Source organism: Rhincodon typus, chromosome 18, assembly GCF_021869965.1.
Source record: "Rhincodon typus isolate 14 chromosome 18, sRhiTyp1.1, whole genome shotgun sequence".
Lineage (NCBI taxonomy): Eukaryota > Metazoa > Chordata > Chondrichthyes > Orectolobiformes > Rhincodontidae > Rhincodon > Rhincodon typus.
The window spans coordinates 23,632,195-23,644,068 of record NC_063349.1 but is presented as its reverse complement, the minus strand read 5'-3'; the positions used below and the strand labels follow the sequence as shown (position 1 = coordinate 23,644,068).

General features: G+C 40.6%; 2 protein-coding genes across 3 annotated transcripts in view; one reads left to right on the top strand and one right to left on the bottom strand.

Moving 5' to 3' along the window:
- The window catches only part of rtcb (RNA 2',3'-cyclic phosphate and 5'-OH ligase), a 19,903-nt gene extending 18,012 nt beyond the window's left edge, over window positions 1-1,891 (bottom strand). Inside the window, exon 1 of the mRNA XM_048607870.1 lies at window positions 1,831-1,891. Within this exon, the coding sequence (XP_048463827.1) occupies window positions 1,831-1,891 (61 nt within the window). The remainder of the gene's footprint in view (window positions 1-1,830) is intronic.
- Window positions 1,892-6,007: 4,116 nt separating this feature from the next.
- fbxo7 (F-box protein 7) overlaps window positions 6,008-11,874 on the top strand; it is a 32,499-nt gene continuing 26,632 nt past the window's right edge. The window contains exons 1-2 of one of the 2 annotated variants that reach the window (XM_048607623.1): window positions 6,008-6,228; window positions 9,367-9,549. In XM_048607623.1, the coding sequence (XP_048463580.1) occupies window positions 9,428-9,549 (122 nt within the window). In that variant the 5' untranslated portion in view covers window positions 6,008-6,228; window positions 9,367-9,427. Of the gene's footprint in view, window positions 6,229-6,253; window positions 6,509-9,366; window positions 9,550-11,874 lie in introns of those variants that run through there. The other variant, XM_048607622.1, reaches the window with a different exon arrangement.

Genomic DNA, 11,874 nt, shown 5'->3' with positions numbered 1-11,874 from the left:
TTCTGAGGAAGGGTCCAGACCCAAAACATCAGCTTTCCTGCTCCTCTGATGCTGCTTGGCCTGCTGTGTTCATCCAGCTCTGCACCTTGTTATCTCAGATTCTCCAGCATCGGCAGTTCCTACTTTCACTGGGTGGGTCTTGTTTAGTTTGTCCCTTTATCTGCTTGCCTTCTTTTTCTCTCACTTTCTGGACGCTGTTTCGACCTATCTGTCTCACCAGCCCCACTTCATCAATATAAATGCTATTTTCAGTTCTAATGAAGGGTCACTGGACTGGAAATATTAACATTTCTTTTCTCAACCAGATACTGCTAGACTTGCTAAGTTTCTCCAGCACTTTCTGTTTTTGTTTGTTTCTTTGGAATTATTTATCTTGGCCTGAAACCTTTGCTCATAATCTTTCTTTGTTTCTTAAATATGATGTTTCATGTGTCCACTCAACCTGTATTTTTCTTAATCTCAAATGTATTTTCTGCCTGACACTTATCTTAAGTACATTTTATCTTATTTATTTGAATTTGTATCTCCTTTTTCAACAAGGCAGCTCTGGATTTGTTTGCCCATGCTTTTTCTTTTTAGTGAGTACACCTTGTCTGTACCTGAACCATCCTGCCTCTTAGAAAGTAGCCCATTGCTCAGGTAGTTTATCTTGTCACATTGAAATTGTCCTCCCCCCGTTAATTGTTCTAACTCTGGAGTGCCTATTGTCTTTTTCTATTATCTTCCTAAACCTTGTAATATAATGACCATTGTCTCCAAAGTGTTCCTCCACTGACTATTGATGTACTTGGCCCATCTCATTTCCAAGAACAAAGTCCAACAGTGCATCCTTTCTAGTTGGATTGGACACATAATGATGTGAGAAGTTTTTCTGAACACAATCTAGGAACACTTGTTGCTCTCTGCTCTAAATGTTTCCTTCAACCCGTGTTTTGTAATAATCACTCTTCTGTAGTGTTTCATAAAGGATGTTAATAACTGTTCTGATAAGGAGTTATCAACCCGAAATGCCACAGATTCATTTGACCTGAATTTTACCAGCATTTTGTTTTATATTTCAGAATTCCAGTATCTGCAGTATTTTGCTTTTGAGCGTTCAATAATTTTCTTTATCAGAATGTACATTCAACCTCACACTTATTGACATCTTTGGTTTGTTTGTTCTTTTTACCATTGTATCGAATTCCTTTAGCAAATCTTATTGGTGTTCAGAATTATTTATTTTCACTTCCTTCTTATTTTTGTACTTATTGCTACTTTCAGTATTCCCTAGATCTATTCCAAATCATTTAAGATATTTTAATGATCAAAGAATTATTGGAACAATGAATATTGAAGTTGTCCATCAGAACCATTTGGAATCCCCAGTGAAACTGACTTCATTGGAATTGCTGGGGAAATTGAATTTGCAATGCCCCTGCATCTGAATCATTCCAAGAGTTGATTTAAGTCAGCGAATTTGGAGTGTTTTGACTCACTAATGCGAATTACTTAACCAGGAAAAGTTAGAGAATTAGAAAACTCTAAAACCTATAAATCCGGTGTAACGATTAAACTGAAATTTCAATTCATCATGCATCGTATCAACTACATCTTGTCTGACCCCTGACCACTAAGAACATTCTCTCCTCCCCAGCTGAGCAGACCCAATCCCTGTCTTGACCTGATTGCAGACCCCTGGCCCACTCCCATCACTCTCCTGACCATCTCCACAGTCTCACCACTTTCTTATCACTTGTCAGACTTGATGAACTGCCTCTTCCACCAAATGTAACTCCCTCTGATCTGAGCATAGACCTCCTGGCATGACCAACTCCCTACCTCACATACCTTTCTCTGCTAGTCTGATATTCCTGGATCCAAATTCCCTTCCCACGTCTGGCCTGGCCATCATGGACCCGACACTGCTTCCTCCACCTGGCCTGAACCTCTCAGACTCGACACCTTACTCCATGCCCCAGACTCAATTTACAGTTGCAAAAGGGAATATGATTTTTATAAAGATTTTCTTTGCTGCTGGGTCCATGTATTTCTGGAACAGGTTTGCAATTGGAGGTCCCTGTCCAGGAATCTCCAGTGCAGAGGGCACCTAAAGTTAAGTGGGTAATTTTAATTCACTCAAGTTCAGAAATATGGTTTACTATTCTGAATCAAAAATCTGGACTAGAAACTTAAGGTTCAAGTCCCTTCTACATCTTGTTGGCTATCGGAGGAGTATTCATAATGTGGTTCAGCTGGCTAATAATCTACTAATGAAATTGGACCAACTTAAAACAATCATGACTAGAGGATAATAAACCAGTGTTATGACCTCAGCTGATGTGATTACTGAACAAGTTAGATTCCAGACTGAAATCTGGCTTGCTAGGACATATTTTATTTTTGAATTAAACAAGGTGGTCTTTCACAGAAACATAGGCACGCAATGCTGCAGATTTGTTTTTAGCAATAAAACAGAAGTTTATTATGTAAAACAAATGAAGATAAACAGATAAACAAAAACATTTACACATAACACAAGTTTAAAGATATTGAAACACATCGTTAAATACGATCCCACTAATCCCTACAACACTCTTTACAGTACACACACCAGAGAGAGATGTGGAGCTGGAGGAACACAGCAGACCAGGCAGCATCAGAGGAGCAGGAAAGCTGACATTTCGGGTCTGGACCCTTCTTCAGAAACGGGGGAGGGGAAGGGGGCTCTGAAATAAATAAAGAGGTGGGGCGGTGATAGAAGGTGGATAGTGGAGTGGATAGATGGGAGAGAAGATAGACAGGTCATGGAAGCAGGGATGGGGGGGTGAGGCTGGTCTTGGGATGAGGTCGGGGGGTGGGGAGATTTTGAAGCTAGTAAAGTCCGCATTGAAACCATTGGGTTGTAGGCTTCCAAGGCAGAATATGAGGTGCTGTTCCTTCAGTTTCCGGGTGGCATCGTTGTGACATTGGAGGAGGCCCAGGATGGACATATTGTCCAGGGAGTGGGAGGGGAAGTTGAAGTGGTTCACAACTGGGAGGTGTTGTCGTTTGTCGCAAACCGAGCATAGGTGCTCCACAGAGCGGTCTCCGAGCCTCCGCTTGGTCTCCCCAATGTAGAGGAGGCCACGTCGGGAACAGCAGATACAATCGACCACATTAGCGGATTTGCAGGTGAACATCTGTTTAATGTGGAAGGTTTTTTTGGGGCGTGGGATGGGGGTAAGGGCGGAGGTGTGGGGCAGGTGTAGCACCTCCTGCGGTTGCAGGAAAAGGTGCCAGGGGTGGTGGGGCTAGTGGGGAGTGTGGAGCGGACGCGGGAGTCACGGAGAGAGCGGTCCCTCCGGAAGGCAGATAAGGGTGGGGAGGGAAATATATCCTTCGTAGTGGGGTCAGATTGCAGGTGGCGGAAGTGGCAGAGAATGATGCGTTGAATCCGGAGGTTAATGGGGTGATACGTGAGGACAAGGGGAATTCTGTCTTTGTTTTTATTGCGGGGAGGAGGTGTGGGGGCTGAGGTGCGGAAATGCAAGAGATGCGGCTGAGGGCATTTTCGACCACCCCTGGGGGGGGGACTTGCGGTCCTTGAAAAACAAGGACATCTGGGATGTCCGAAACGTCAGCTTTCCTGCTCCTCCAATGCTGCCTAGCCTGCTGTGTTCCTCCAGCTCATACCTTATTATCTCAGACTCCAGCATCAGCAGTTCCTACTATCTCACCAGAGAGAGAATTTCTTCCTCTAAAACACAATCACACATGGGTTTGATTTAACAGATGCTTCTGTTCCTGGTCTTGAGCATCTGATAGCCTCTTCCCTGAGCCTTCATATAACTAAATGTAAACTTTCTCAGCTTCGAATACCCCTTCATGTTTTAAACAAAAACTTCTTGTCTTGGACTTTAAAACTCTCTTCTTTACACAGAGGTAATTTATTTAATGACGGAACCGAAGTATCTTCTTTCCAAGTAATGGTTTCACACATTCAGCTTCAGCCAATGCTTTGTAAAAGCTGCCCAACTGAAATTCAAAGGTTTTTTTTAAACAGACTATGGGTGCTTCCTCATTCAAAAGGAAAAATATCAATTTCTGACTTTCGAAACTGAAAGCTCAATACACAACTGTTTTACTTTGTTCACTTGTAAAAACTCTCCCAATTACGACTAATTCCAACTACTCTCCAAGAATTCTCTTTTTCAGGTTATGCTTTAAAAGAAACAACAATTACTACAGAGTTAATCATGAAAAAGTTCTGAAGAAGAATCATATCAGATTTGAAACATTAACTCTGTTTCTCTCTCCACAGATGGTGTCAGATCTTTCTCCAATACATTCTGTTTTTATTTCAGGTTTCCAGCATCTGTGGTATTTTGCTTTTGTATTAATCCTTAAAATCCTGAGGCATATAAATAAGAACCCACATACCATAAATTCAAATCCAACTTTATTTAAATAAATATATATCACACACCTTACATTGGAATTTTGAAGAAGGGTAGGTGACCTTATTGAAACATTCATGATGCTTGGGGACTTGACAGGATAGATGCAGAAAGGTTGCTTCCACTTGTGGGAGAGTCTAGGACCAGAGGGCATTATTTCAGAATAAAGGGTCATCCATTTAAGACAGAGATGAGGAGGAATTTCTCCTCTTAAAGGGTAGTGAATCTGTGGAATTATTCGCTGGAGAGGGCTGTACGCGCTGAATTATTAAATATATTCAAGACTAGAGAATCAAGAGTTATCGGAAAAGGGCAAGAAGGTGATGATCTCATTTGAATGGCACAGCAGACCCAGTGGGCTGACTGACTTACCTTGATTCCTAAGCCTTGTGATCTTATGATCTTATCACACTGGGAAAACTAATGGAACTAAAGGCTAACAAGGCATGTTATAATCTTTTAAAGTTCCCTAGATTCTGGAAGGTCCTATGGAATAGAAAATGTAACACTTGTGATCAAGAAAGGAGGGACAGCAGATGTACAGAACTTTAAACCAGTTCAGCTAAACATCTATCATTGAAAAAAATGCCAGAATCCATTGTTAATAAGATGCAGAATATTTAGAAAATCATAACACAATCAGACAGTGTTAACATAGCTTTACAAAAGGGAAATGGTTTGACAAATTTATTAGAGTTCTTAAAGAATAGAGCATGCAGGGTGGATAAAAGAAATCAATAAATGCAGTTTACTTGGATTTTGAAAAAGACACTTACTTAGGTGCAATTTAAATGGTTAGGGCTTTAGCCAAGAGCTTATGGTGTTTGGGGCAGCATGCTCACTAACTTTTTTCTTCTGTGCTGACTTCAGAAGTCCATGTGCAACAGCAACTTCTGGAACCAGAAATCAATGCTGTGAAATGTGTTGGCATGCCAATTGCTGTGCATAGACCGTCAAAGAAGATTTCTGATTTGTTTCTGATTTCCAGTTTCCACAGTTTTTGTTTTCTTTTTGTCGGGATTCATTGATAATTTTCAATTTAGCAAACAAGTGAAATGTCAAAGGGATCAGTGTTAGGGCTTCAATTATTTATGATCTAAGTCTGTGACTTGGGTAAGGGATTAACTGTACCATTGCCAAATTTGCTTATGATATCATGAATGCAGGTAGGAGAAAAAGTCGTGAGGAGCTTACAGAGTTTGCAAATGGATAAGTTAGTAGGTTAAGTGAGAAGGCTGTTTTCTATCAGAAGGTCATTCGTCTTTGTAAATCTCTTCCGCAAACAGCAGCGTAGGCTGAAAGAAAAACAGAAATTGCTGGAGAAACTCAGCGGGTCCAGCAGCATCTGTGGAGAGAAGAGAGTTAATGTTTCGAGTCCAGTGACCCTTCTTCAGAAAAGCGAAGCCTGAATCGTTAAATGTATGCAAGGCTCAAATCATGCACAATACACTTTAAAAACGTGAATGGTGAGAAGCGATCGACATTAGGGCAGCAAACCTCTCCAAAATTATATCGTCTGTACATTAACTACCGCTCCATTCTCACAGAGAGGGTTGTGAGCATGCGCTGGATTGTTTACACTCGGGAGCAGGCGCAGTCGATGGTGCTGATGGGTCCCTCCCCTCCCCACCGGCAGTGGGATGGGGCGGGGCTAACGCTGCTGTCAGTTTGCGGGGCGGGCTGTAATAATTACCATAGTGACCGGCAACAGACTGCGGCTGGTACATCCATCGCAGCGGAGTCGGAGCCTAAGCGTAGGCCTGGGCGGAGCGGAGTAGACCAGACCGCTGCCCTACCCTCCCCGTAACCTGTAAGTACCGTCTGGAGCTCGGTCAGGTACAGAACTAGGCCCCAGGAGCAGCCTGTCGCATCCGGATTTATGGCAGTCTGTCAATGTTGCTTCCTCCCGCACCCCCGCCCCCGGCAGGTTGTGCGGGGAATGCAGTTTGTGAACGCAAGGGGGTTTTGTGCGTGAGCTATATGGAACTTCAGAAACGAAAGTGAAATTGTTCATAATAGGTTCCAGTAAATCAGCATGTTACTACGTTTTTGTTGTGCAATGTCATCGTGTGTATTTCCTACAGACATTGGTGAGGTGTTGACCGTGTAACTTGCGCTAAATTAGACAACATGTAATCTTTCCACCTCAGGGCACTTACTTTAATATTTTATTGTCTTCTTTCTTATCAATGTTTGCATTTAATCAAAGTCTGAATTTCAATTGCACTTGGTATTTTTGACTTTGGAAGAACGTACATTTGTTTTTATTGCTGAAGAAAGATGAAGAGCAGAAGCTTCTTGTACTCATCAGGAACGATGCAAGAATGCCAAGTTTCAGACATCATAACAGTTTATACTGGGAGAAAAAGGTTGATGCTGATTGGCTGAAGCAGTGATGTACAATGCTGTAACAAGTTATCAAGGGTGCTTGAAAGAAAATTGATTATCATAGTACATTCAAAAATAGAGATTATGGCTGTATAACAGTTTATGGGATGATCAGTAACAGCAAATTAAGTACTTTTTGCATAACACGTTGTGGTGTGGGAAGCATGGCAGCCAATTTTAAAACAGCAAGCTCCTGCTATTGACAATGTGATAATAGCTATATCTTATTTTGTGATAGAGATAGTAGGAACTGCCGATGCTGGAGAATCTGAGATAACAAGGTGTAGAGCTGGATGAACACAGCAGGCCAAGCAGCATCAGAGGAGCAGGAAAGCTGACCTGTTCATCCAGCTCTACACCTTGTTATCTCTTATTTTGGGATGTTGCTTGAGGGATAGATATTGGTCAGACCATTGTGGAAATAGAACATTGGGCTCTTTCACATTCAACTTTGACGGTATTCAGGACTTGACTTAAGATCTGCCAAGTTATGGAACCTTTGACAATGCAGCACTTCCTTGGATTTTTGGGACCTGAAATTCGCTGATATAAGCATGCGAACAACTAAACCATGACTGAGACACCACGATAAAGGGCAGAGGATTTTGTAATCTTTAAGGAAACTTGAAGGAATGAAAGTCTTGCATGCATGTATTATTTTCTTGTAAGTTGTCTTCAGAACAGAATACATTTGACCAAAAAGGTGTATGCTAAGTCGAAGACCAAAAATCTAAAAGCATGAAATTGCAGGATTTTGCTAATTTTGTTACTTATGTCCAAGTTGACATAGTGTAGCTTTTGGTGGCAAACTTGATGGTGGTGATAAGTTTAATGATCTTGCTGCTATTTTCTTTGGTGGAAGAAGTCTTTGGGCTGGGAAGATGATGTTGAATTAAGCTTGGTGAGTTTCTGCAGTGTCCAACAGGCAGTAGTATATACTGTTGCCACTAAGTGCCAAGGGAGAGGACTGTTTAGTGGCAAGCAGATGGCCTGCTATATTTCCTGGATGGTTGTTAAGCCTATCCTAGCATGTTGTCAGCATGAAATTGAGCAGTTAATTCGAACCTTATATGAAGTGAAGAGGCTTTGAGGAGCAATTTGGCGTGATATTTGTCAGAACGTAGCACGCCATTACCATTCTATTGTAGCCATGTTGTTACAATGGTTGGTTCCGTTAACTGTCTGTTTAGTGATAATCCCCAGTGATGTTCAATGGCAGTTCAGGAATAATAGTACTACTGAAGATGAGAAGGAGTGGTTGAAGGTGATGGGGATTGTCTGACACGTGTCAACTCCAGTCTAGATGTTTGTCCTTATTCTGTGAGACCAGAACTGATTGATTTGTGTAAGTAAATGTAAATGATTTGAATGTTGTAGAATCATTCATAAATGGTCCTATTCCTGATCTGAAGGAGTTAATGATTTTGCAGCAGATGAAGATGCTTGGTTTGAGGACATTGCACTTAGAAACTCCAGCAGTGAGGTCCTGAGGAATTAATTGGCCTTAAACTGTAATCATCTATATTTGTTAAGTGTGATTCAAGCCTTTGGACCATGTCCTTTATGACTTGTAAGCTTTTAGAAATGCATCTTCCTGTGTTTTCTCAAATGATAGTGAACATTCTAAAGCACAGTTAGGAAAAATGTTTTAAAATTCAAAGCTTCTATAGGAAGAAGAACATGGAACAGCTGTACTCTCCTGGATCACCTTTGATGGCAAATTGAGGCTGTTATTCCTCAAAGCAAATATCCTGACTTTTTGTAGTTTGGATCATTTGTAAAAATTGTCAATATTTAGCTCCTTTTTGAAGTAAGATTAGCAACGGTAACTGCTGATGAAAGCAATGAATAGTATCCCAATAAAAGAATGTCTTTCAGCTAAGCTGTTACAATGACTGCCTATATATCTGTTCATATAGATAAATAAAGAACCAAAAGCACTATCAAAGGAGGCAGGGAGTTCTCTTGTTAATCTAGCTAATTAAACAATCTGATTAGCTGGTCACTTTCCTTGTTGTTGATCGTGGGACCTAGGTGCATACTTTACTTCAGAAAAGAACTGGGGCATCTTTAGGATATGAAACATACAGTACAAACTTGTCATGAGATGATAGAATGAAAGAAGTAAAATAACACGGTTTCTTTTAAATTGTTGCAGACTATGATTTTTCTGTGAAGTGACTGAATGCTTAGGGTATAAATTGTTCACAATTTCTAACGACTCTGATCTTAATTAACATATTATTTAAGAATTATATATTCTTTCTTTTATGGCATGTTCCAGCCTGTTTAGAACTCCTATTTTGGCTGAAAGGGAAAAGAACGGAAACTGTAACTGGATCTTCTTTGTAACTGTGGTAGAGGTGACCTTTGTTCTTTTCCTCCTTTCATGCTTAGAGTCCTTCCATTTAGTACCTTTCCATGATGACATTGGTGTTTGGATGTCTGTTATCAAAGCTATCACATATGCCACAAAACCTATGAACAAGCGTTTCAGTTAAATATGATGCAATTTTTTTTGAGAACGATACTGTAATTTTAATCTCTCTCTTATCTCCAGCTCCTCTTGCACCTGCAGAAATTCCAACAGCAGTTGACAGCTTCATGTTGAATCAGCTGCAATGAAGCTGCGTGTGCGAGTTCAAAGACAGAGAGGTTGGGTGGAGTTGGAGCAGGATGAGCCTACTCTTGCTGACCTGCGCAGTAAGATTACTAACTGTCTTTTACCATCTATGGGATACAGGCAAGTGAAGCAGAATCACATTGCTGTTTCTATGATTAAATATATTAAGTCTGCTGTTAATATGGTTTGATATGGGATATGTCTTTATTTTCATGTTGCCAAATGGATTATTTTACCAATTGAAAAGCTTTTATGATGCTCAGCTAACAAATCATTGACATTGTTGATAATTTTAGAACATAGAGGTATAGTGGAAATCACAACTGATACCTTGTAATTCTTATCGAAAATTATAAGTATGTGCAGCCTATAAGAAAGTTTAGGCTGTTGCTCAAGTGGGATGCAAATTTCTATTCTGTTACTACTGTGTTAAATTTTTCCTGCCGGTGGATGTCAAGGTAGCAAGTAATGCTATTAGAATTTGTTGCAGGAACTGACACCTTGCTAATTTCATTTATCTATTAATGTTGGTTCACTCAAAATTGTAGTTTCAAAGCTTCAGTGACTAAGATGTGAATTCATTATAAATAAATAGATACAGCATTTGCAGCACAAAAACAGGCTATTTATTGAAAAAAAAAGTGCTATTTGTTTCCAGCTTTAAAAAGAAGATTCTATTTAGTTATCATTTGTTTGAAGAAATAACATGAAGTTTAGACAAGGGTAATAAAGTTTAATGTTTTAGCGAAGATCTGTAGCTTGGGTTGTGGCTGGAGTTGTTGGGTGGTTCGCTGAGCTGACTGGGTTTCATCTCCTTCCGAGTGACATCTTCGGTGCTGTCTAGCCTCCTTTGAAATGCTGTTGTTCTGTCCTGCTCTGAATTTATATGGTCTGGTCTGTCAGGGTGGGTAGCCCTGTTTTTTTTTGTACCCTAGTGGTATGTAGATGGTGTCTATTTCAACATGTTTGTTTATCACACCGATGGTTGAACCAGGCCTCCAAAAATTCTCGTGCTTGTCTTAGTCTTGCTTGTCCTCATACTGTAACTTTGTGCCAGTTAAACTGATGTCCTTCTATGTCAGAGTGTATTGAAATGAGGGAGAGTTGGTCATGCCGTTTTGCGCAAGTTGGTGTCCACATATCCTGCCTGTCTGTCCTATGTAGTTTTTCACTCAGTTGCTGCACGGTATTTTGTATATATATTTGTATATTACTGACGAATGTAAAGGATCCCATACCCAAAACAAACAAAACTGGGGTAATATACAAAATACCAATCAAGCACTGTGAGAAACACTACAGAGGCTAAACCAGAAGAAAATTGACAATACAGATACATGAACACCAACTAGCCACCAAGAGACACGACCAATTCTCACTTGTCTCACTACACGGACAACGAGGGACACGAATTCGACTGGGACAAGTCAAACAGAGACACGCCAGTGAATTCCTGGAGACCTGGTATTCCAACCGGAACTCCATAACACATTAAATTAGACCCTGCATATAAACCACTGAGAAACAAAACCGGAAGTAATACCCACCACCCCAGCGCACACAGGCATATAAATAACAAGCGGGACAGAACACCGTAGCTTCACCGGAGGCGCACTGACGATATTACCCAGCAGGGTAACAAAACGTTTGCAACCAAACCCACCAGCTCAGTGAGCAAGTCTACAACCTCATCTACAACCCGAGCTATAAATCTTCTCAAACTTTATAGAAGGACATCAGTTTAACTGGGACAAGAAAACCAAAGACGAGCGCAAGAATTCCTGGAAGTCTGGTTTTCAGCCACTGGTGCGATAAACAAACATGTTGAAATAGACCCCATCTACATACCACTAAGGTGCAAAACCAGAAACAGGACTACCCACCATGACAGACTGGACCATATAAATTCAGAGTGGGACAGACCAACAGCACTTCAGTGGAGACTAGACAGCACTGAAGATGTCACCTAGGAGGGAGACAAAACGTTTGCTCGAAAACCAGTCAGCTCAGCGAACCAACCAACAACTCCAGGGTAATAAATTGAATGTAATCTATGTGCAGGTTAGCAGGTCTTTGATAAGATGCTGTGTGAGGGATTCATCAAAGGCTTGGGACCAGCAAAGTGTTTCAGGCAGCAAAAAGTGTGAATTATTGTCCTTTAGAGATGTCTGCAGAGACCATGTTGCATTGTCCAAGTGTGATTTGGAGTCGAGAAATTGAAACTGTTTGATCAATTATTTGGTCCCTTTTAATTTTTCTTCCTTTTGACTCAGGGTCCAGTTTATTTTCCATTTGTGAAAGCACCTTTTGCTTTTCTATCTTGTGCAAATGACAATTACTGTACTGGAGGCTCAGATTTCACTCCAACTCAACAAAGCTTTTAAAAGATTTGATAAATTCTCTTAAATCAACCATGTTGTTCACTAAAATAGTTGGAAATGCAAT